Below are 25877 nucleotides of genomic sequence, written 5' to 3'. Positions count from 1 at the left end.
TGATTCTCGTTCGTTATATATGTTCTGGTCTTTTTATGGTATTTGTTCACAATAAAACAAATGTAAAATATCGTGAAACTTATGTGTTAACGCCACTACCTCCTGGAGGTCAAAGGTCACCCTGATTTATATTCTCCATGACATCACCGCAAACAGAGTGAGAGAGAAGAAGAAGAAGCTTCCGACTTTCCTCCATCCTCCAAACGCTGGAGGCTCAGAGGAAAGGAAGCAGTGAGGTGTGTCACACACACACACACACACACACACACACACACACACACACACACACGCACACACACACGCACACACACACGATTATCATGGTAAAACACCTCAGTGCTTCACTTTGGCTTTAAGTGTGTGGGTTTCAACACTTTTCTCTGTTCTAAAGAACAGGATGCGTCGTCGTTTTAAAAAGGCTCATGACCTTGTGACCCCTGACCTCCACATTATTGGTGACCTACCTAATATGTATTAGGATTAGATTAAATGAAAATGAATCGCTTAACGAGAGCAAAAGAGTCGTGGAAGCGGCTGAAAGAACTGAATAGAAACTGAAATAAGTATTTAAAAGGAACGGTTTTGTTATTCGTGGGAGGGAAAAAGAAAAAAGAAGCTTTATAGCACTTTCATATCTAAACGGGTGAATATGAAGCTACAGCTAAGTGATGGTTAGCTTAGCTTAGCGTAAAGACTGGAAACAAAGGGAAACCGCTGGCCTGCCTCCAACCAAAAGGAAGGGATGGGAATCTTTGGGAATTCCACCACTGGGTTTGAGTCCAATTGTATTCCAGTCAAGAAAAACTTTATCAACAATGGACAATCATTTTTTTTTTCTTTTATTATCATTTGGAAAATTGGGTCCCATTGTCTGATTCAGACTCAAATATGTAAGTAAACTGAATATATTTTGTTTTTTGGAGGTTTTTTGGGGGCTTTGGGAAGTTGTGATGGTTATGTAGATACAGTACTCATGAAATATGTAATATATGGCAGATTTTAATTTCATTTTACTCATAAAATGTGCAAAGAATCAGGATTCAATGAAAATATTAACTGATGGATTTGGTGTTCTTCTATTACGACAACCCAAACACACGTCAGACTCTGTTTGCCGATCCAATCAAGATCTAAAAGTTAAATATGTAATCCTGAATATAATATTCATAGAAAATAACTCAACCTGTTGATTAATACCACTTTTACTTTACTTCATTTTGTTCTGATCTTTCTCTGATTTCAGGAGGCAAAGTTCTTTAAATTAGTTAACTTGCAGTCTCACACTCACTCACACTCACACACACACACATACACTCACTCACACTCACACACACACACAGTAATCTGAAAGTGCTTCTCGCTCATGGTCACGGACAAAGGCAGGAGGCAGGGATCGGCTACGGCTCAGGAACTTGACTTTTAGAGAAAAAAGAACAAAAGATGAAGAGGAAGAAGAGGAGGAGGAGGAGGAGGAGGAGGAGGAGGAGGAGGAGGAGGAGGAGGAGGAGGAAGGGGCTGGAGCTGTAGGGAGCTTCAGATTTCCCTGCTGGGTAACAGGATGGAAAGTTAAAACATAATCTTCGGCTCCGAGTTACCCTCAGAGGAAGCGCTGCGTGTTTTCCATGGTGTGACTTTGATGGTGAAATATTCTATTTGCTTGGAACTGGGAACATCTTGTCATTCGTCCAAAGTAAAAAAAAAAGGTTGTTGGGAACATCTGAGTATTTAAAATGAACCAAAGCCATTATCCAGATGTACAGAATCACAGATCAACTCACTGTCAGCTCTGAAGGTGACGGCCAGCCGGCGACCTCCATCTGCAGCAGACTGGACCTGAGAGAGAGAGAGAGAGACAACCATCAGAAACAAGCCTCCAACACAACTCTTATTGGTTATTTAGGCAACAGTGTTTCAAAAATATCATCTATACATATTGATACTGGATGTTGGAGTCATTTTAAATGTGGACCAATGAGGCGCTTTCAGGTCAAAACTGACTGAAATAAGCGGTTAGGATATCTAGTAACTTTAATATTTAATGCACAGGACAGCAGGTACCGTGACACACGACGAGTAGCGACATGAAGCGGAGGCGTGAACATCGACTCCCCCGTGAGCTACAGTTACCCAGAATCCCTTTCACCATGTGCCCACACAAAGACATGGCGTCTCGTGAGGCATGATTCAGCAGAGCAGCTTTACAGCGTTGACCTTGTTCTCATGTTGACCTGACACACACACACACACACACACACACACACACACACACACACAGCCTTGTTACAGAGGTGTCAGACTGTGGTCACACACAACAACCACAGACACACACCTGAAACCAATCAGACAGACTCCCCACTGAGTGTGTGTGTGTGTTATAGAAAGTGCGCCGTGCTTATTAGCAGTCACTGTGTAGCCCAACAACCCATCCACACACACACACACACACACACACACACACACACACACACACACACGTTTGTAATTATATACTTGTGAAGACCCTCATTGCCTGAATGTATTCCACCAACATGAACCCTAAACCCAGATCTTAACCATCGACAGCCTTTTGAAGAAGTTTCCAAACTTTCCAAAAAATGTCCTAAAAATGTCCCTCAGAAGGACAGAAACGCCCCCGGGAAGTTTGATCCTATCACGTTCTTTTTTCAACCTATACGTTGACCTTTGACCTTTGGAGGTTTGCGTGCTGCTGCGTGCACAGATGTCCTGCTGGCAGCTTGAAACGGGAGGCTAATTAAAAACCAAGGAAAGGGTTTTCACCCACGGCACAAAGGAAAAGCAGACTTCCTGATTGGCTGCACTGAGACACTTCCGGGCCCCTTGGTGCTGGATTTAATTGCACAAAAAAAATAGAATCGACGCCTCGGCTAAAAGGTCGAGTTCCAGTTGACATTCACGTCCGTCCAAAATGGCGTCATTTGATCCTATTAGGCATTTGTGTAACGTCGTCTCAATAAGCATATAGTCATACACTTGTAGCTACGATGCAAACACTTTTTTATTCATAATTTACCAACGTTTTTGACATTACAGTATCAGTGCTCTGAAAACACGTGTAAATCTTTCCAGAATTTGTTTGCATCGAGACTATTTTCCTTTGGCGCCTCTCCCACACTGGTGTTCGGTCCCCGTCTCGTCAGACTAAAACACAGCATAGTGGTTTAAAAGACGACTCAAAGACCCAGAAGTGCAGAAAGTCAGACTCATTCCTGAACTCAACTGCAGGTATCGTTTGACTGGAGACGCTCCGATGCTACTTGGTACTGGGTTCTTTGTACTAGTACTCCTAGTACTCGGCTACTAGTACCGACCCTGCCCATCGCCTCGAGCCAGACTTCTTTACAACTGACAATTTCTCAAACAGGCAGACAGAGAAAGACACTTTTCTTCCTTCCTGTCGCCAGGTGTTTCTGACTAGTAATAATCATTATCCTCCCTCAAAACACACACACACACACACACACACACACACACACACACACACACACACCCTGAGGCCTGAACCGACTTGAATCACACCAGTAAGCAACTGAAAAGAAAAGAGGTTAAAGAAAAGAGCGGTTTCTTATAATTAAGTAGTAACAAAAGATCTGAAAAGCAGCTGAAATGTCACAGGTTCAACTCCTGAGAGGGGTTCACTTTTTTAAAAGACTACAAAGAACCGGAGTAAACTACAAATCTATAAAACACAAGGGAGGCAGAATTTCCCTCGGGAATGCCCAAACACACACACACACACACACACACACACACACACACACACAATCAGTTCTTGTGCTAATCAGGCAGCTAATTGCAGGCTCTTCTTGCTGCACATCGACAGCAATTAATCACATTGCTGGAGGCAAGGAAAGAGGGAAGGAGGAGAGGATACGAGGGAGAAAAGAAAAAAGAGACCTGAAAGAAGAGAGGATGCAGAAGAGGAGGATTCGGAAAGGGGGAAGTGGAGGATGATGGGAGAGGTAATCACCGACCCTGCAGAGGAGGAAGGAAGTGAGGAAGAGGAGATGGAGGAATCTGATTAAACAGGAACTCCTTCAATTACGGCGTTCAAGGTTCACGTAGCAGACTTCTCCTCTCCCTCATTTTGTTTGGGGCGACCGGACCAGTTCCAGATGTGGGACAGAGAACATGGTGCACACACACACACACACACACACACACACACACGCTGACCTTTAATCAACAAATTGCTCATGAGCCGAGGTACAAACAGCTCCGTTTAGGGAACCAGGATTAGAGCTTTTTGTACTTTTTTTTGGGTAAAAGCCCCAACATTTTCTCTCGAGAACCAAAAGATATTGATGTCACCTTTCACGCAAACAACTGAGTGCATTGTGGATTAGAGTAAAAAGAAATATCGATCTATCGATTCAATAATCAAAGCTCCAATATAACTGATGCAAAGTGAAAACATTGATTACTTATCATCTTAAGAAATGTATTTATACTTTATTTTGAAATTCACGACACGTCCGTGTCCCCTGCCTACAGAGCCTCGTAATAAAACAGTCACATCATATTTTAGTTGGTGTAAATGTAACCGACTGTGTTAAATGGACTCATGATATCTTCTCATATTGATCGCAGGCCCCTGGCTTGACTCATTGAATCGTACCGTGGACTTTGTCGCTCCAGTTAGCATCGAATCGACGTCCAAAGAATCAGTGGAACGTCGTATCGTGAGGAAACGACAGTGGATGTCTTCCATGTTTGATTTCTGGTGCAGAGCGACAACAGTTTGTACAAACTAGTTGTTTTATAGTATGAGCGGTCATGTTTTTTTTGTTTTTTTTAGTGTGTGTGTGTGTGTGTGTGGGAAGTTGATGAGGGTCTTGTTCATGCAAAGGCCTCAGGGCCCAAAAAAACTCTTAATGTCTTCCTGTCTCTTACACACACGGTTACAAACACTTCCATATGGGACGACATGGCTGCTGGAATATGTGTGTGTGTGTGTGTGTGTGTGTGTGTGTGTGTGTGTGTGTGTGTGTGTGTGTGTGTGTGTGTGTGTATTTTGAAAGGGTTGACTAGCCAGTACACCAGGTCCATGGGGTCCAATCGTCCCGTAATCAAAATCCCGGGTCAGAGTTATATTCAGTCTCCTCATGTCTGGTACGGTCTTGTTTTATTGCTGCTGGTCTTAATATATCAATATGCATCATCATCATCATCATCATCATCATCATCATCATCACAGAAGAAAAACTAGTTATTTTAAAAAGAGTAATCACATAAAATAATCCCGTCTGATCTCAGATCTGCAGCTCCAGCGGAGGAACGAGTCACGGAAGAAAAAGCTGGAAACAAAAGTGAGGTGCAACAATGCAAACTGTGTGTGTGTGTGTGTGTGTGTGTGTGTGTGTGTGTGTGTGTGTGTGTGTGTGTGTGTGTGTGTGTGTGTGTGTGTGTGTGTGTGTGTGTGTGTGAGAGAGAGAGAGAGTGTGTTCGGGGGCAGCCAACCAGAGATTTCCCACCACAGGAACAAAACCTGCAGCTTCCTCCTCCTGCATGACTGCTCCTCAATGACCCCCCACCTCTCTTCTTCATCAGAACTCCTCCTTCTCCTCCTCCTCTTCCTCACACAGGAGGAGCTGCTCCTGCTGTGACACTTTGCCCTTAAAAAAGTCCCTCTGTCCCGTTACAGAAACAGGACCTGGACAAATCCTGACTTTCTCTGAACGGGTCTCAAACCAACATCAACTGGTCAACCAGCAGCAGCATGAATGTGCAAATGTGAAATAAGAAAATAGAGAATGTAGTCATGTGACCTGGACCGACTGTCACCAACCGAGTGCGACCGAACCGGCCAAAAAACATTTAAACATCTTCTCAAGACATACACCGAGAGGGACGTCTGCAATAAGCATAACATACATTTAGAAGACAAGAAGAAGAAAGAGGGACATGGCTGTAGTAGTAGTAGTAGAACAGTAGAAGTTGTTTTTGACACCCCTTTGAGAAATATAACAGCAATATATTAAACTAAAGGAAGCTACAATTCCCAAATGTTACATGTAGTCTGAACTTTGTCTAAATCAAAAACAGTCCACATTTGGCAAAATTATGATTTGAGTTAGAAACTGATATGAACTCGATTCCCTCACAAATAACAGCTGTTTTTTATTCCATGCCTACAGGAATTTCGAACAAAATAAAGGAAAACCTGATCACAGCAGTCGACGGCTTCACAATTCTATATATGTAAGAACTTTAACAAGCTGCTGGCACATTTTGCATGAACTTTTTCATGCACCAGTTTTGTTCAATGTGAGATAAAAACTGCCCCAATCCGACACTAAACACAACAAGATGTCCAGGCTGGTGAGCGACAAGGAAGCGCCTGGATTATGAAAAACATTATTCATAGCCATCTGACAAGTATCCCTCTAAGAGACACATGTGGACACATGGAGATAGAGACTCCGAACATCTGTCATCTCTTTAGTCGGACAAACAGACGGTAGCGGAAATCTTTTTCCTTTATTTTTGTTGGAGGAAGTCGACGAGAGTTAAAAGAATTTCCTTGAGCCTCATCTTTAACGAAGAAGAAATATTTCCCCTTAAATCTTTTATGCAGGAGGTGACCTTCTCCCTGATGCGTTCGCCAGAAGAACCAGAAAGCACACGTGTTTCATATCGGACGGCCACCCGGCCGTGACATTTCGTGCGGCCAAAAACACACCGAAAGCCCCGGAGGATGATGGGATACGTGACATGGTTGCAGCTCGGAAAACGTGCTTTAAAAAAAAAAAAAAAAAAAGAAATGATGAGGAGGTGAGAGAGAAAGATGGAGATGGAGAATCCAGAGAAACAAGAGGACGAAGGCTGAGTGATTTCCTGGTGCGTCTTCCTCCGCTGAGACAGATGTGATGGCTTCAGCAGATGTTTAACCAGAGAGAAATAAATCATCTCTATTCCGGCCTTCTGCAGCAACTTGATTTATGAAGAAGAAGAAGAGGGAAAAAAGGAACCGTTGACTTCATCAGGTTTCAACACAGCCCAAAAATGAACATGTGCACAAAGACGTGACAGCGAACGCATAGGCTGGTCAGATGAAATCACTCCGGCCACGTTCATATTTAGAATATCACGAGGAAGGATTAGACGAGTTATCAAATAAGTTGATCTCCCGGAGCAACAGCCACGAAGAAAAGAAAGTAGAGGAAAAACGTGTTGCCGCCCCAAAGTGTGCGCTGGACATAATGGACCGGCAGCACGTTGAAGGATGATTTGTTTGCGTTGAGGCAAAAGCTGAGCCTGGTTCAGCTTTTTGGCTGCAGAGGCCCGACATACTTATGGAATGACATGGACTGAAAGATGCTTGTTCATTTTCCTGCAAATGTTTAAAGGCGTTTTTTTTTTGTCACGGTAAAAAAACTCCATCTGTGAAACCCAGACAGGAGGTTATTTAGTTTGTTTACCTCCACTATGTGTTACTATGCCCTTTTTGTAGTTTTTACTGCTTCCTTTTTGCTTAAACAATACACTAAACAGAAATAAACCGAGAACTAAAAAAAAACTAAACTTAAAAAAAACTACTTTGTATTGAAAAAAGAAAAGATGAATCATCAATTAGAGATAATTCAAGTAATCTGCTCCGTCGAAGTAAACTCAGGGCCCTTTTTGAAACTTGAAGCGGGCATGTTAAACCAGCAGAGCTTTTATGGGTCTCTTACAGACACACACACACACACACACACACACACACACACACACACACACACACACACACACTCAGAGACACACACACAGAGGTCTAATAACCTCACACCTGTAGAATAGCAGGTCCTCACACCCCCATCCAGCAGCCTTTGATGTGTGTGTTTCTGAAAAGGGAGGGGGAGGTGGAGAGAGACAGAGAGTGTGTGTGTGTGTGTGTGTGTGTGTGTGTGTGTGTGTGTGTGTGTGTGTGTGTTTGGGGGTTGCAGGAAGGAATGTTTCAGCAGAGTAAACAGTGTGAAGCTTCCTGTAGAAAACACTTCAAAGCCAGAGAGAGGAAACCAGGATAACACACACACACACTCACACACACACTCACACAGACAGACATACACGCACACACACAGACGGCATCAAAGGGAGGTAGGAGTCATCTATCAACACAGGTAAATTAAAACCTGTAGCGCGCACACACACACACACACACACACACACACACACACACACACACACACATCTGCAGATTAATTGATTAATGTCAACAACACACAGGTGACCTCACCGTAGCTAAAATAAATAAATAATAATTCTGTGAATACATAATTACTGGATGGTAACTCTAGCGACTGGCAGCAACATCCAAATCCTCATCCTGATAATCGGAAGTTTGGGAAAGATGACATTTTGGAGATTCAAAATGTTCAACCAACAATCAGGAAAAAGCCGCAGGAAGACAACGTTTTTGAGAACTGTTCTTCAAAATGCAGAAAATAAATGGGAAAAAAAGACTGCTTGCATGAGAGAGAAAGAGTAAAGGAAATAATGGCACCGTGTTAAAGTTTAAAGGTCTTTGAAGACCTTTTGTCACCCAAAAAAAGTTTCTTTTTGGGGCAAAAATCGGGACGAAAACATAATAGTTTTTTTGTATTCAGGCTGAATTTGGGTGGTGGTGCAGGATAAATAGTGGTGCATTCATGGCCAGGGACAAAGCTGCTGTGAAGCGCAGGAGCGGAGCAGCAGTGTGGAGGCGGTGCATCGCTTCACATGGTCCTGTTTTCCACATCAAATGTTTTTAACAGGACACACACAAAAAAAAGGCAGGAAATCAGCTTTACTACCTGTAATTCCCCAAAGTCACACAACTCAAAATGGAAAGAAGTGGAAGCTCTGTGTTTTTCTATGATTCAGCGCCAAGTAGAAGTTATTCAACTGTTATTTATTTCTCATTCGCAAAAAATAACCATCCACAAAAATGTGATCTTTAGTGAATTATATGCAAAATGTAACCAAATGCATACCAGATACAGAAAGACATTAAACGTGCTTCAAACGGGAGGAAACGTCCAATTAGCATGTTGAGTCTGGTGTGAAGCAGGTCTACCTCTCCACAGGCAGGAGGCTGCCTTCAGGGACCTGCAGCTCCTACTTATTACACTTGATATCTCAAAATGTAGGTCACGTTTTTAAAGCCAATAAATCACATACACGTGAGGTTTGGGAGTCACTTTTCAATGCAACCCTAAATATAAATATCAAACGTATTTTCGTAACGTTTATTAGTTGCATGCTGTATTTTTGGGAGACAGATTAGTTCAAACCTTTTTTTTTTAAATGGAGTGAGGTCCTTTATGGTGGATTACATGTGTGCTGAATTCAGCAGGACACCGGATTCATTCAGAAAAAAAAGGCTTAAAGTCAGTTTTCTGAGATCTGGAAATGTACAGTAGAACGACTGATCTTTTTAGATTGGAGTTTGGTCATCCGACGTTACGTAAAAAAAAAAAAGTGCCGAAGCGAGACAGGTAAGAAAGGTAACGCGGCGCGACTGACGCAACCTGAGTTTAAACACACAGCGGATTTAAGTTTACGTGAACCAAAATATATCTTTAAACCTCCATACGCAAACATTAACAGAGAGATGTGACAGAAAACACAAACAGACGGAAACATCTCCGAAAACGAAACTTTTTTCTTTTTTTTGGGACACTTGGAGACGACGCAGCAGCAGCAGCGGCAGCGCCGACTCCTTCAAACGTCGTTAAAAAGACACAATGTCGCGTTGTACCTTGACGCCGCATCGCTCCGGGTTCGCTCTCTTGTTGCCGGAGGTCGTAGATCCACAGGAGGAACATAAAAGCATGAATACACCGGAGAGAGTGATGAGGAAACTCCGAGGGGCCGCCATTCCTCCCTCAAGTCTGGACGACTCTGAGAGGGACTGCCGATGGGAGAGGAGAGGGGGAGTGTTTGAGGGTTGTCTATCCTTGTGAGGACCAGGCTGAGCTTGATCCGGTCCTTCTCCAAAAGGGGCAGTTTGAGGCTCAAACCGGTGGAAAGTAACTAAGTACATTTACTTAAGTGGATTACTGTACTGAAGTTGAATTGTACTTGTACTTTACTTGAGTACTTGCATTTATTGACACGTTATACTTATACTCCACTGCAATTTAGAGGTGAATATTGTAGTTATTTATTAGTGTTATTAGACATTATTAGTTAACTTTAAGTATGTATATCAAGTAATTGTAATTAGCTCCACCATAACCAGCTGCAACATTGAAGTGATGGGTCACAGTAATGACTCCATAATTATAATACATTGTTCTGAAATGGGCAAATCTGCACAATGAGTAATTTGTACTTTGTACTAATATTTTGATGATAATACGTCTGTACTTTTATTCTAAAACAATGGGAATGCATGACCTTTACTTGTAGCAGAGTATGTTTACACTGTGGTATTGCTTCTTTTTCTTTAGGAAAATATCTTAGTAGTATTTCCACCTTACAATACATGTAAGAAGCACACATGCAATAGGAAAAAATACAGATAAAAAGATATTTAAAAAAAGAATACATATTTTTGAATTTATGAAATAGAAAGTTGCACTTTTTACTTTATAATCTATCAGAATTTAAACAGCTGCATTAACCAGGTGTGGTGCAAAGTAGCTAATTAAGTCAACTACTTATTTTGAACATTAACTTTATACTTGTTCTTTGCTGCATTTCATAGTGAAATATTGTACCTTTTACTTGTTTACACATCCTTAATTGATAATAAAACCGGACAAACATAGAAAAGGAAATACTTGTGTATTAAAAATAAACGTGTTTACATGGCGTGTTTATCTGTGGTCTAAAACACAAATTATGGTTTTCTTCATTTGCTGTGTTATTCTTCAAAAGCAGGTAGTAGTTGTGTACTACTGACGCCACTCCACGCCCTCTGGTGGCGAAAGTAAGTAGCAACACTTCTGTAACTGTGCTGCTCTTTCCTGCAGACATTATGAGGAATTCATTTACATAGGTTACATTTAAATAAGTAAATACAGACAAATAAATACAGACAAAAACTTTGTTTAAAATGCAATTGTTTCCTGCTTAAAAGTGATATAACAGAGTGTATTTCAGGTTGTTTGTATTTCCTTTCAGCTGTTGTTATCTTAACAGTCATATATAAAAAAACAAACACAAAATGCTGCACCTCTTACAACTGGCAACAATATGTGTGCAGGTGGAATAACGGTATTATTTTGGTTGGTTAATGTTGTGTTCACTTGAAACTCGATGACCAACCATGCAAAAATGACAACTGCACCAGGGGCCCAGACCCTCAAATCCAGGCATGAATGGTTAGTGGAAATTTGATTGATTGCAAATGTTTTGGAATATACACCAAAAAATTTCAATATTAGCTGATATTGAAATAGCAGGTACTTCATTTGAACTTAATCTTGTAGAAGGGTGGTTGTGTCTTATCCTGTCTCGTCATATCCTGTGTGGTGTTACCAATTATTTAATTTAATGCAAGTATATTGAACATTGCTGATTTGACGCTATGTGTCAAGGAGAAACGTAATACATGGATCAACATACCGAAAGAGACAGAGCCAGGCAGTGATTTGTCATTACATGAAGTCAAATTACATTAAGTCATTGCTGGATTCAACCGCTGATCGATCGCCTGAATGTGGTGTTTGCGTTAAAATATAATTGGACAACAGATTATCACCACAAGGTATGATTTTCGGACCAAAGGACACTCTGAATGGACAGAGGTATGTAGCGCTACCAACGTGGCCATGTTAAAGTTATGTGCACACTTTTATTTTGAATATAAATCCAATGCATTGGTTCCAGCTTGAAACGTAGTCAAATCCCAGCGTGGCCGATGGTGAAAGAGAAACACAATCTGTCAGAAAAATGTCTTTAAACTGATACAAAAGGCATTAATGGGTAAACTGGACAAGCTACAAAAGGCTTGGAAGGCCAAACTAAACAAAGCTTCTGACCTTAAAAAGACAGCCCCTCACCCAGAATGTTTTTTTGACTTAAAAAAATTCACGCATGTCCACCTGCTCTACAAAAAAGCCTCTCAGACCCATAAAGTCCACCTATAAATATTTTCCGCCATTTTAATTTAGTGAAAAACACATTGCAGCGTTCTCCTACACACTAGGTGCGTTTCATACCAAACTTGGTGTGCATCATGAATGGAGCTGTATCATCAATACTGAATTATGTATCATTGCTTTGCAATATCAACTAATTAACCTCTTAGGGGCGTGTCTTGTTTTTAAACACTTATAACATTACAAATATTTGGACAAACTACTCCAAACATGGTGTATATGGGCACAGTGCAGCCCCTAACTTGCAATAAATCAGTCGTCTGATTTAAACCCTAGGGGGCGCTACAGTAATTCAGGCAATTTAGGGGCATTTTTGTCATTTTTTGCCTTTCTTCTAAGGACTACTCCTACAATTGTTCTGCAATCTACTTCAATTCTGTTGAACCCAGCAAATTAAGCTTTTCATGGTACAGAATAACTGCCCGTTATCTTTGCATATGACAATAAAAAAAAATCTTTTAATACTACTGTTAACCTGATTGAGTCTTTCAGCTAAGAGCACTATTTGCTGGTATTTGTAAAGAAATTGCATCTCAATTGTGGATTTCTGGATATACATTATAATGCTACCTATGGGATGACATCATTCTGTTATGTAGACTGTCCATATAATCAAAGTGTAGCGCTCTCGCTCCCTGTTTTACTCCCTTATCTGTCTAAATGACAAATATACATACACTCTCAAAGTTAGTCCCAATAGAAAATAAACAACCACGTGATCCAAAATAATACAACATTTATGACAAAAATAGAACATCACTTTTTTTTTTGGGCTCTCCGCCTCCACCTCAATCTGGGTGCTGACAGTCGTCAAATCATCTGTAAAAAATAAATGGAAACATATTTAATGAAATGGCTTGTTTCATAATACAAACCATCCATCTTATCCTCCCAATTCACACACCCAAAGTGCAAAATTGAGACGCAATTGTTACATATTCACAGAACACTAGCACTCACCATCAGCTTTCAGACAGGCCAGCAGCTCTGTGTTCTCCCGTTGCAGGATAGAGCTCGACAGCTTCGCTGACATGGCTGCCAGCTCGCCCTGCAACAGGAGCACTCTCTGGTTCTGGGCCCGGCCCTTCTGGACGTGGCGCACCAGACCAGTCAGACTGTCCTCTCCGACCTTGAGGAGCCGGTTGTAGAGATCCTGCCTACTAGCAGCAGGATCCATTGCGCTGTACTGCAATTACAAAGAAAATGTTTTACATATCAATCACAGAACATGAATGCGGACTTTAGATGAGTTAATCTAGAGATTTGGGACAAAACACATCAAACAACGATATCAGAAGTTCAACTGAACTGATTTTACTGCTGGTCAGACGAAGAAAGACATTTGAGGATAGAACCGTGGGCTCTGGAAACTGTGATGGGGATTTTGTTTCTTTTTAAATAATATAAAAAATCTGAATCAATACGATTCATCCTTTTAGGGAACACGAAATATACAATAACGTTGATATTTCAGTCTGGACCAAAGACCAACAGATGAGGCTAGAAAGGCTAAGAACCAATGTATTTAATCAAGGTTGAAACGCATAGCCAGGAATTATACTGAAGGAAAAGAAAAGAGCAGAAACCTGTCGCCTGCAGCTGTCGTTAACATGCAAATACTTCCTCGTCTGACTTTGACTCTGCAGGAGAGACAGATGTTCAGGAATCTTCCTCAAGACAGAAATACCTATTGTCTCCCTCCTCACTCCCGCAGAGCTAATAGGAAAAGCTTTTCCTGTGTATGTAAAAGGTGTAATTATAAGAATTCTTCTTTCACGATTTTAATGTCACAATTGGCTATATATTTCTCTTTATTTTTGCAGATGATTTTATTTATTAGTTAAAATATTTATTAAAAAACTCACTGGAATTGGGGTTAAATAAGGAATATTAAATAATAATAAAAAGTCGTTGAAGTCGCAACATTTTTTACAACATTTTGGCCGTGTATTAATTAATATTCAACAATAAATAACGTTTCTCACGCAACTAAGCAGCTCGGCCGCCATTATGGCTCGAAGCTGTACACGGGTATAGCGAAAGGGCGATCCTGGTCGGAGCCAAAATGGCGCCGTTTCCCCTTTAAACAAAGAGCCAATCGAATTCGCAGATCTCTTTCCCCATCCAATCACAATCCATTAGGAGGGCGGGAACCGCTGAACCGGGAGGAGCTTCTGTTTCGGGGTGTTGTGAATTCGTTTTAGCCAAGAAATCTTGAGGGAGGGTTTTTGTTTGTTGTCTGTACAATTTGTTGTGCGTTTTCGTCCGTCTGTTCGCACCGATCACCAACCGGCCAGCCGCCATGCCCGGGATAGAGAAGCTGCCGATAGAGGAGACGCTGGAGGACAGTCCTCAGGTAACAGCCCTCTTTTCCCCCCGTAGCCTTCAAGCTAGCTCGGTCGCGACTTGTACGGCTGGCTAGCTCACTGTCTTTGCGGGCTCCCGCGTCTCACGGCCCAGCTGGCTCCATCAAAAGCTGTCACGTGTCAAGCTGTGCGTCGCCATCAGACCGTGACTGATATACCAATCAGCTGGTGGGGGGGTAAACTCGTTAGATGATTTAGGTAGACGGCTACTTCCTTAGCCTCTTAGCTAGCTGCACCCCCACTCCCTTCTGTTAATCCGTTGGGCCATCCCAGCTGCTTGATGTCATTGTTAGATGTTTGACATTCAAACAAAGCTGCAGCAAAAAGCCTGCTGTCCGTCACAGATTCGGGGTGTAGCCACCTGACGGATATAGTCTGGATGTTTTTAGTTCAGTGCACCTGTAAACAGTTTGCCCAGGTAAAAATCATGAGGCTAGTCTGTCTCTTTGGGTTACCTGGATATCTGGTGTCGTTACATTTACTAAAGTACCATACCTGAGTATAGTTTTAAGGAGTATTTCCTGTTTTCTTTATACTTCTGCAACATTTCAGTGGGAAATATTAGTTGTTTGATTCCTTTTAGTTACTCTGCAGATTCAGACTAATAATACAAAATATAATCAACAAATACATCATGATGTATTGTTATGGTTAGGACTTTATTGATCCCCAAGTGAACTTCACAAGCTACTTACAAGCGCATATAGTAAAACAATAAAAACCTTTAACAGCTGTAACAGCAACATGTAAACAAGATGTATCAGCACTCAAATGCAAATACAATATATGTATTTGGTATATGTATTTGTGTTGCTCACTTGGTTTGCACTCTTGTTTTCCTAACATGAGCCTTGCTTATTCATTACTTTGCCCGTTGATGTGCGTAAAATTTACCAAATTATTATAATTGCACGTTCTTATTTGTAAGAAAATGGAAAGAAATAGGATTGTTTTTATGTACCATTTAACAAAGACCCGCAGTAAAAAGTATTCTTTAAAAATAGTGCAGGTGAGACGCACCTTGAGGAACACTGTTGCACTGTGTGGTCAGGCAATAGGTGAGCATTTACATAGATGGGTGTGGGTGAATTTGGGTGTTTTCCAGTTACCCAAGGGATCATTTGGGCGTTGCGGTTTTATAGATCGGTCAAATGATTAACAGTGACTTCGTTCTCACCGGTGTTATTGTGTTTTGTATGTAGACGCGCTCTCTGCTGGGTGTGTTTGAGGAGGACACTGCAGCGATGTCCAACTACTGCACACAGCTGTATCAGGCCATGCAGAGGATTTATGACGCACAGGTAAACGCACACTTGATCCACAGGTGTAGTGCCACTGGTTTTGCAGGTTGTTAAGTGGCATCTGATCGGTTAGTGTGTCGTTCCTGTTCTCTCTTTCAGAATGAACTCAGTGCTGCCACACACCTGACCTCCAGACTGCTGAAAGAGTACGACAAACAGGTGGGCCAAGTTGTCAACCAGCCACCGACTTCATGAAACTAGACACCAGCCCCACACAGCTAGCCGTGTCGTGCTAAAACAGTAAACACTAGCCACCAGCCTATTAACACAAGCCTTCTGCTTTATAACACAAGCCACCGGCCATATAACTATAACCACTGATAGCCACTGGACATAAGACATTAACCGCAGTTTTATAACACCGGCCACCAGCTTTATGATCTTTCCTTTAGATACGACCTCGGGTTAACATTTAGCCAACATTTGTTCTGTGACGATGAATTCCCAGATTCATCTACTGTGAGTTTAATTTCTGTTTGCTGCTGCAGCAACACAATAATCAATCTAACCCTCCTTGTTGTTGTCATCTGCAGCGTTTTCCTCTAGGGGGCGATGACGAGGTGATGAGCTCCACCCTGCAGCAGTTTGCAAAAGTCATTGATGAGGTGAGAGAGAAGACAAACACACCAGAGCTCCGTCTGCTGCTGATGATCCTTCTTGGACGTGTAACAACAGGCAGATTTTACCTGACAGGATGTGACATAATGCTACATGGTAGCTTCCTCTCTTTTTCTTTTATAGTTGAGTTCCTGTCACGCGGTCTTGTCCACCCAGCTTGCAGACGCCATGATGTTTCCCATCACTCAGTTTAAAGAGAGAGACCTGAAGGGTAGGAAACACGCATATAAATCTGCATTCTCTCCACTGACCAGCAGGGGGCAACTCCTCTGGTTGCAAAAATAAGTATGATTTTTATAGAAGTCTATGAGAAGTCTTCTTCAATACAGCAATATGTTCATTCATTAAATTATGATCCTTTTAGAGTAAAATAGACCATAAAGCAGGGTCTGCTCTAGGGCGGGGCTTACTGTGATTGACAGGCTGCTGCCGCTTTCAGAGCCGTATACGACGTCTCTACGTCAGAAGGTCTTCTGATTGTTCCCACACAATTGGAGGCTCACTGTTTTCTTAAGTATAAGATTTCCCTTAATTGGTACAAAGGGGCCTGAACCAGGAGAACGGACCCAGAAGACTTTACAGTTCTTTTCTTCTCTCTCCAGAGATCCTCACTCTGAAAGAAGTCTTCCAATTATCCAGTGATGGTAAGCTTTAGCGTTTAAGTTGTTTACTTACATTATTGCATCACTGAAAATCTCAGTCCATCTCGGCTACAAAAACTGATGGTATCACACTGTCACTGTTGAGAAAGGAAAAGACATGCATGACTAAAAAGTCTGACCTCCCTGTTTGTGTCTGCAGATCACGACGTAGCCAATAACCGATACAGCCGCCTGTCCAAGAAGAGGGACAACGACAAGGTACGAAACACTCATGTTAAGTTCTTCATCCAGGACTTCAATACTAAAACGTAATGCTCAGCTTCTTTTTTACAGCAGACGTTATGTGCCGATATGAACATTTTACAATATGACTATGGAGACTAAAAGTGTCCATCAGTTTCTGATTGTCCGTAATAAGAGTCTTGTGCGCTGCAGTTGCGGGCGGAGGCCGTGGAGGACGTTTACACTTCCCGCAAGAAGCAGCACCAGACCATGATGCACTACTTCTGCTCGCTGAACACACTGCAGTACAAGAAGAAGACGGCTCTGCTGGAGCCGCTGCTGGGATACATGCAGGCCCAGGTACACACACACACACACACACACACACACACTCTCTCACTATCACACACTGTTTGATTGGGCCCAGGAAGTAAGGGAAAAAGAAGTCTGAAAACTCTCAAATCGTCCATCGTTTGAGGACTTTTTCTCGCAGACATTTGGAGCCCTTTCATGAACCCTTTCCTTTGCTAAAGTCTGCACTTTTAGTCGACGTACATTGATGGTGAGGAGTCGCCTCGAGTGATTATAATTGTACTCCGTTTAGCGCCTTGGTGAGCAGCGTTCTCACTCAATAATGGAAACAAAAAACATGAGAAAATAGGCGCCGGGTTGTAAGACACTGAAGTCGCTCTTTAAGAGCCGGTGTAACTCATCAGGAGACACTTTTGGGACAGTCCTTGAGTTAACTATAGTCCACGTTAGTTTATTAACACGCATGTATTGAACACATAAACGTGTCGCTGTGAACAGAGGGAGACATCAGGCTGCCGTGAAGTGGAGCGGACGGAGATGTAACCAAACCTGCTGATGTTTCTTCATCTGTGTTTGTTCTCCGCAGATTAGTTTCTATAAACTGGGTTCAGAAAATCTCACCCAGCAGTGGGAGGACTTCCTGGGAACCATCGGAACCAGCGTCCAGAAGTAAGACCCCGTCCCCACCGCCTCTTTATGTTTTCTTCTTCTTTTGTTTGTTCTACATTCAAGGTCGTAAATGCTTTGTTTTATTTACTTGAGCTCAGTTTAAGTGTGTGTGTATGTGTGTGTGTGTGTGTGTGTGTGTAGCGTGCGTCGGGAGATGGATCAAGAGGTCGGGCAGATGCAGGAGACGATCCAGGAGATGGAGAAGTCATGTGACCAACTGTACGCACCGTGTGACCCTGACCCCGCCCACTCGCCTGTCTGTCGCAACCTGACCAGGAAACAGGGCTACCTGTACATCCGCAAGTAAGGACACACACACACACACACACACACACACACACACACTAAAACAATCCAGGTAAAAACATTTGATACTACCTCTGAAAACGAAAACAGCCATAAAGAATAATTCATTGAACCTTTATGTTTAGTCAGTTCTCTCATCATTAACATTAACATCTGGGAACAGTTCAAGCGACACGAGCAGTCGGGCGATAACACAAACTTATGTCGCTTAATTATCACCCAAAATGTCTGCTGTGAACATCCATCACATGTTACAGACCTGCGTCAACGCTGACCGGTTTCATCTGAGGATGTGTACTCAGTTTTCCTGTGATTTGAGGGATTATTACCAACACTACCAGTTTAATCCTTAAATAAAGGGGTTTCGGTCATCTGAATGAATTTACCTTATCTGATATTTTATCTTTTACGATTAACACTTGAAATCATGATGAGGTAGTAGATACTAGTACGTACTTTTGGTGTTTCATTTTTACATTTTCTGTTTTTTTTCTGTTTAAAAAATGAACCAAACCGCTGGCGACGAGGAAGATCTTGTAATAATCAGTAATTATGAAACAAAGTCTGAATCATACACTCAAAACTAAAAATAAATCTGGTTGGAATTGAAATCGAACACTATTGCTCAGCTGGTTAGCAACATATTCAGTCTGCTGATCCATAAAGGAGACCACAAAGTGCACCGATGGCTGGGTGGGGGAAAACAACACTGACTGGAAATGCTATTGACTCTTCCATCACATAAATAATTCATAACTAGTTACTGATTGTTTCGGGTTACATTCAAACAAACTGCTCCCATATTTAAGCCAATCGACTGGACTGAAAATACATCAAAACACAATCCAAAATAAACTCGTCCAACTAAAAAAGATAAAACATTTTAAATTATCTCTGCAAAGAGAGGAACAAAAAAGTACAATACTGCTTGTGGCAATGTTCTTATCTGGTGTTACAACGGTTCTGAAATGACGCCGTCTGAAAGTCGCTCCTCTGTCCCGCAGCAAGACGGGGCTGGTGTCTTCGTCCTGGGAGCGGCAGTACTTCTTCACGCAGGGCGGGAACCTGATGCAGCAGCGCCGCGGCGAGGTGGCGGGCGGGCTGCTCACCGACCTCGACAACAGCTCCGTCATGGCGGTCGACTGCGACGACCGGCGCTTCTGCTTCCAGGTCACGTCCTTCGATGGCAAGAAGTGAGAGGCTTTTGAAATCATTTCTAAACGCTTCCTCCATGCTTACGTTTTCACATTGGATGAGTGTAAATGCCACTTTATTCCCGTTTTGTGTTTGGTAGAGTGGTGGCGCTGCAGTCGGAGAGCAGGAAGGACTGCGAGGAGGTAAAACGTGTTTGTTTCTTTGTGTTTTCTGTCACGTGACCTGCTCTGTTGCTCTGTTGTCGCCTCACGCCGTCTTCTCTGCTGCTTCCCTCCTCCAGTGGATCGCCACCATCAACAACATCTCCAAACGGATCTACCTGAGTGAGAACGCTGAGGTCTGTGTGCTACTTCCCCCATGAGCCCTCATTCAACATATTGTCCCCTTTCTAAAATAATGGCCTAAGTCCTTTTTTCAGGTTTTTCAGAAAACACAAAAAACAACCAAATGTAATAGGGGTGCACAACAGGCATACTGTAATAACAGTCAAATTATGTTACGATTACTACTATTATGTTCGATTTTCATTGACACAAATGCTAACTAAATTGCTAGCTTTAATGCTAGCTTCAAAATGCCATCTTGAAAAGCTTGTAAAATTGCCTAAATCACATTGTCTTTTGACTTAGGCAAAATAAAATGGCCGAAGGTGACGATAGTAGTTACTTGGTCCCTGGTCGTGGTGGGGAGTTCGGCAGCCATCTTTTAGATGTAGTCCAGCCTGGTTTCACACTTCCGATTTGTCGATTTGATTAAAGAACACAACAAGTCGGCCTCTCGGAGCAAAATGCACGTCCACAAATATGAGAGACGTCTTATGACCTGGCACTAGCAAAGACATCGCAGGTGGAAAGTTGGAAAACCACCTCTGGTTAAAAAAAACAGTGCGTTTTGACAGAAAAAAGCAACCTCATCCAGATTGGAGAAAGTGCCACATATTTGGGTTTAACGTTTGGCTTTCATAAAACATGCAATATATTCTCAAACAATGCTATATCTTCTGGATTAAATGGTGTTTTCTTACTTTTAGACTTAATTCAGACTTACTGTATGTTCCTAGCAACTACATTTAGTTTCCTGAAGGCAGTCCTTAACATTGTACTTAAATATTTGCTGAAAAGCAGCAGATAGCTCCCAAAGCATTTGTCACATTCCCACTTTCAGTGTAGACGGGAAGTTAAAAGACGAAATGTCTTCGCAGGGAGCTGACGGGGAATGAGAGGAGATCCATCTGAGATCAAATGAAAATAACAGTTAGACACTGGAAAAAGCCATTTGAAGTTCGTGCACTCAAAGCCGTTTCCTATTGGCCGGCGCTGACAGTGCTGTCGTCCCATTGGCAGGAGGTGGCAGCCAGAGTTAACCAATCGGCTCTCGAGGCCGTGACGCCGTCGCCGTCCTTCCAGCAGAGACACGAGAGCATGAGGCCCAGCAGGTGTGTGTGTGTGTGTGTGTGTGTGACATGTTAGTAGATCAACATATATTCATATAATGAAGACTGACTCTTGGTGGCCAATCAGACGTCTGTGGGAGAACCAGTGAGACCATCCATCTCTCTCTCTCCCCGTTCCAGTAAAGGGCGTGCGGGCCGAGCGAGCAGCATCAGCTCTGTGGGCTCCGAGCCGTCGCCCGCTCTCTCTGTGCTCTCATTGGATGCCCTGGTTGCCCCGGAAACGCCCATCCAGTTCGACATCATATCCCCCGTCAGTGAGGAGAACTCGGGGCAGAGCAAGACGGCAGCACAGTCCGGCAGGTGTGTGTGCGTGTGTGTGTGTGTGTGTGTGTGTGTGAACACCTCTTTTTAAAGCGCTATAGAAATCAAATGTATTATGATTATTAATAATAATTAAAATGTGTATTTAAATGTTCTGTCTTGCATCTCTTCAAGCTCTTTTTAAGCGATTCATTTGCACTGTCAATATATTTTGTCAGATTTTATATGTAGTTTCTCCCCAAAATAGGTTAAATATAAATATGTGTGTATATATGTATATCAATATGTGTGTGTCCTTCTCCACAGAAGGAGTAATCCATTTGGAGAGTCAGGAGACGGCACATCAGAAGACACTGAAGGTACCGTCTCATATTCAATATTTATTATTTTACTTATTAGATTTGAAAAACAATTTCCATGATTTCTATTGTCAGTTACAGTTTTGTCACTACTTTTGATTAATGAAAATGTAAAGTAAGTTTCCAGAGTGAGAGTCTTTGTCCTCCTCTTGTCTCCCTGCCGCCCCCTTGTGGACGGGGGAAGAAAACACCCTTCAGTTGTTTAAAACATACCCGGACAGACATTGTGATCCAAAAAGCAGCTTGTCTCTTCCCTGGTGAAAGACATGTTTGTACATTTATATATTTATTTATTTGTCGTCCAGACTCGATCCTCCATCAGCTGTTCATCGTTCGCTTCCTGGGCTCCATGGAGGTGAAGTCCGCCGAGTCGCCAGACGTCATCTCTGAGACCATGAGGCAGATCCTGGCCGCCAGAGCCATCCACAACATCTTCAAGATGACCGAGTCGCACCTGCTGGTCACCTGCGACTGCCTCAAGTACGACTCAACTGCCATTGTGGGACGAAGCGTTGTCAGGAGTCGGTGGCGCCCTCTAGAGGCTGAACGTGTTGGGACAGGAGAGAGCTAGCTGAAAAGGTCACGAGGTCATTCAAGTCTAATGGGTTCACCCGCTTGGTGCGAGATTCATTCAGAACGGGTCGAGCAAACACAGTTGTTGGTGTTTTCGGTGGAAATTGTGCATTATGGTGAGGACGGTTATGGTGTTATGGTGAGGACGGTTGTGTTGTTATGGTGAGGACGGTTATGGTGTTATGGTGAGGACGGTTATGGTGTTATGGTGAGGACGGTTGTGTTGTTATGGTGAGGACGGTTATGGTGTTATGGTGAGGACGGTTATGGTGTTATGGTGAGGACGGTTATGGTGTTATGGTGAGGACGGTTATGGTGTTATGGTGAGGACGGTTATGGTGTTATGGTGAGGACGGTTATGGTGTTATGGTGAGGACGGTTGTGTTGTTATGGTGAGGACGGTTATGTTGTTATGGTGAGGACGGTTGTGTTGTTATGGTGAGGACGGTTATGGTGTTATGGTGAGGACGGTTGTGTTGTTATGGTGAGGACGGTTATGGTGTTATGGTGAGGACGGTTATGGTGTTATGGTGAGGACGGTTGTGTTGTTATGGTGAGGACGGTTATGGTGTTATGGTGAGGACGGTTATGGTGTTATGGTGAGGACGGTTGTGTTGTTATGGTGAGGACGGTTATGGTGTTATGGTGAGGACGGTTATGGTGTTATGGTGAGGACGGTTATGGTGTTATGGTGAGGACGGTTATGTTGTTATGGTGAGGACGGTTGTGTTGTTATGGTGAGGACGGTTATGTTGTTATGGTGAGGACGGTTGTGTTGTTATGGTGAGGACGGTTGTGTTGTTATGGTGAGGACGGTTATGGTGTTATGGTGAGGACGGTTGTGTTGTTATGGTGAGGACGGTTGTGTTGTTATGGTGAGGACGGTTGTGTTGTTATGGTGAGGACGGTTGTGTTGTTATGGTGAGGACGGTTGTGTTGTTATAGTGAGGACGGTTGTGTTGTTATAGTGAGGATGGTTGTGTTATTATAGTGAGGACGGTTGTGTTATTATGGTGAGGACGGTTGTGTTGTTATGGTGAGGACGGTTGTGTTGTTATGGTGAGGACGGTTGTGTTGTTATGGTGAGGACGGTTGTGTTATTATAGTGAGGACGGTTGTGTTGTTATGGTGAGGACGGTTGTGTTATTATAGTGAGGACGGTTGTGTCGTTATAGTGAGGACGGTTGTGTTATGGTGAGGACGGTTGTGTTATGGTGAGGACGGTTGTGTTATGGTGAGGACGGTTGTGTTATAGTGAGGACGGTTGTGTTATAGTGAGGACGGTTGTGTCGTTATGGTGAGGACGGTTGTGTCGTTATAGTGAGGACGGTTGTGTTATGGTGAGGACGGTTGTGTTACGGTGAGGACGGTTGTGTTATGGTGAGGACGGTTGTGTTATGGTGAGGACGGTTGTGTTATGGTGAGGACGGTTGTGTTATAGTGAGGACGGTTGTGTTATAGTGAGGACGGTTGTGTTATAGTGAGGACGGTTGTGTTATAGTGAGGACGGTTGTGTTATGGTGAGGACGGTTGATGGTGGAGAAGGTTCCTTGAGGTTTTTTTTGTCTGTGTAGATTTGTGTTTTTAATCTCAGAGAATTTAGTTTTCTTCCTCCACATGTATGTCTTTAATCTCAAGAGTTTTTTCTTTGGGATCTTTTGGGACCCCTCTGCTTCAGCTCTCTAATTAATATTATTATTTTACCTACAGTGGCCCGAATACACCGTCGTACTATGTAGACGCATACAAAATTACTTTTAATGTTAAATGAATAGATAAATATGGCCATGCAATAAAATGTCTTTGATTCCAGTTTTTTTTTCCCCCGTTTCAGACTCATCGATCCTCAGACACAAGTCACTCGACTCAGGGTGAGATGACCTCTGCTCGTGTTTTCTGCTCGGAAAGTTTGAGCCTCTGACTCGATTCTCATGACACGTCACCTCTTTCCTTCCCTCGTGTCCTCCTCTCTTCTCCTCTCTCCTCCTGTAGTTCCCCATCACCAGCGTGCTTCAGTGTTCGTCCCATCAGGACAACAAGAGGCTGTTTGGCTTCGTCCTGCAGGCGGCGGGCAGCCGGGGCGACAGCCGAGCCGTCTGCTACATCTTCGAGTCCAACAACGACGGAGAGAAGGTCGTACCCTCGTTCCCTCGTTCCCTCTGTCCTTCTGTCAAGTCTCACTGTCCACAAACTCTCGGTCTGACCCACGCTTCTTCTTCACGTGTTTTCAGATCTGCGACAGCGTCGGCCTGGCCAAGCAGATCGCCTTCCACTCCGAGATGGTGAGACGGGTTTGACCTTCGGTTACACTTCAGACAATAATTCACTCGCTCACTCCGCATTTTTCGGGGGAATTTATTTTGTTGTCTCTCTCGATGTCGCGTAGGACCGTAAGGCCGTGGAGAAGAGGAAGGAGCACGACAAGGCGAAAGAGAAACAGCAGGAGGAACTCAGCAAGCAGAAGCAGATAGAGAAGGTGACCTTTGACCTTTAAACCGCTCGCTTGTCCATCGACTGAAACCAGTCCGATGTGGAGGTGTCTTAAAACTTGCATTCTCTTTACTGACCACCAGGGGGTGACGCCTCTGGTTGTATAGAAGTATATGCGTCATGTGTTAAAGCTGCATTCTCTCTCCTGACCACCAGGGGCGACTCCTCTGGTTGTATAGAAGTATATGCGTCATGTGTTGAAGCTGCATTCTCTCTACTGACCACCAGGGGGCGACTCCTCTGGTTGCATAGAAGTATATGCGTCATGTGTTATGGCTGCATTCTCTCTACTGACCACCAGGGGGCGACTCCTCTGGTTGTATAGAAGTCTATATAAATGACTACTTCTCTCTTGATTTATTCCCTCAGTAAACATTGTAAACATGAGTTTATTTTCTTCAGATCAACACGATTAACTTTTCTTTGTCTCTTTGCCTCCAGGATCTGGAGGAGCAGAGTCGCCTGATCGCCGCCTCGAGTCGCCCCGCCAACCAACCTGCCGCTGATGGACAATTCCTGGTGCTTAGCAACAGCCAATCGGAGGACAGCGACGCCGGCGAGGAGGGGAAGAAGAAGGGCGAGTCTGAAGCCTGACGGTCGTGAACGGAGGAGGCATGTTTCACCAGCTGGTACCGGCGAGGCTCAGGAATCGGGGGAGGAGAACACCACCCGCCCGACTGGAAAACATGCGCTCCCTCTGTGGACTCTATGAGGAGGATGAGGAGGAGGAAGAGGAGGAGGAAGAGGAGGGCAGTATGAGTGGAGAACGTCTCATCACAGACTTTTTATTTTTTGTGTTTAAAAAAAACAAAACAAAAAAAAAACGCTGCTTTTTATACCGGCTCTCCAGAGAAAAGGATGCAAATATCGATTTAACCTGCAATTTTCTGTTTGTTTTAATGTTTATTTTATAGAGCGCTAACGGCAACGACACGGAATAATGAACCGGGGTCTGAGGTGAAGGTTTTTACCCCGGAGAGCGCAGAACAAAAGGAGAAGTTAAAGGCGGAAGATGGAGTTTTATTTTGAAGAGGCCTTCCTGTTGCTCCTGGCCTTTTTTCTTCTTCTTTTTTTTAAAGCACCCTGCAGCGTTGGATT

The 25877-nt window shown here is 43.1% G+C and overlaps 2 protein-coding genes across 2 annotated transcripts in view; one reads left to right on the top strand and one right to left on the bottom strand.

Annotated features, from left to right (window-relative positions):
* The window catches only part of il17rd (interleukin 17 receptor D), a 26020-nt gene extending 16131 nt beyond the window's left edge, over nucleotides 1–9889 (bottom strand). The window contains exons 1-2 of the mRNA XM_079218592.1: nucleotides 9743–9889; nucleotides 1779–1833 (exon numbers count right to left, since the gene is read on the bottom strand). Of these exons, the coding sequence (XP_079074718.1) occupies nucleotides 1779–1833; nucleotides 9743–9862 (175 nt within the window). The 5' untranslated portion in view covers nucleotides 9863–9889. The remainder of the gene's footprint in view (nucleotides 1–1778; nucleotides 1834–9742) is intronic.
* A 4422-nt stretch (nucleotides 9890–14311) lies between these two features.
* On the top strand, nucleotides 14312–25497 carry appl1 (adaptor protein, phosphotyrosine interaction, PH domain and leucine zipper containing 1). The gene is made up of 22 exons (XM_079218857.1): nucleotides 14312–14448; nucleotides 15661–15759; nucleotides 15859–15918; nucleotides 16293–16364; nucleotides 16501–16588; nucleotides 16980–17021; nucleotides 17179–17237; nucleotides 17415–17561; nucleotides 18100–18182; nucleotides 18324–18485; nucleotides 19493–19681; nucleotides 19783–19825; nucleotides 19924–19980; nucleotides 20987–21078; nucleotides 21217–21396; nucleotides 21664–21716; nucleotides 22022–22196; nucleotides 24124–24160; nucleotides 24282–24422; nucleotides 24521–24571; nucleotides 24676–24765; nucleotides 25221–25497. Exons 1-22 carry the CDS (start codon nucleotides 14395–14397, stop codon nucleotides 25371–25373), a joined length of 2127 nt encoding a protein of 708 aa, XP_079074983.1. The 5' UTR covers nucleotides 14312–14394; the 3' UTR covers nucleotides 25374–25497.
* Nucleotides 25498–25877: the final 380 nt, after the last annotated feature.

The sequence above is a fragment of the Taurulus bubalis genome (assembly GCF_910589615.1).
Source record: "Taurulus bubalis genome assembly, chromosome: 5".
NCBI lineage: Eukaryota > Metazoa > Chordata > Actinopteri > Perciformes > Cottidae > Taurulus > Taurulus bubalis.
The sequence above is the reverse complement of the archived record's forward strand: the minus strand, read 5'-3'. Positions and strand labels throughout refer to the sequence as shown.

Bases quoted from the DNA above. Each gene is read 5' to 3' on its own strand.
- appl1 (XM_079218857.1), top strand. From the start codon at position 14,395: ATGCCCGGGATAGAGAAGCTGCCGATAGAGGAGACGCTGGAGGACAGT. The intron at 17,562-18,099 runs GTACACACACAC...TGTTCTCCGCAG, and splicing joins TGGGATACATGCAGGCCCAG to ATTAGTTTCTATAAACTGGG. The intron at 24,572-24,675 runs GTGAGACGGGTT...GATGTCGCGTAG, and splicing joins TCGCCTTCCACTCCGAGATG to GACCGTAAGGCCGTGGAGAA.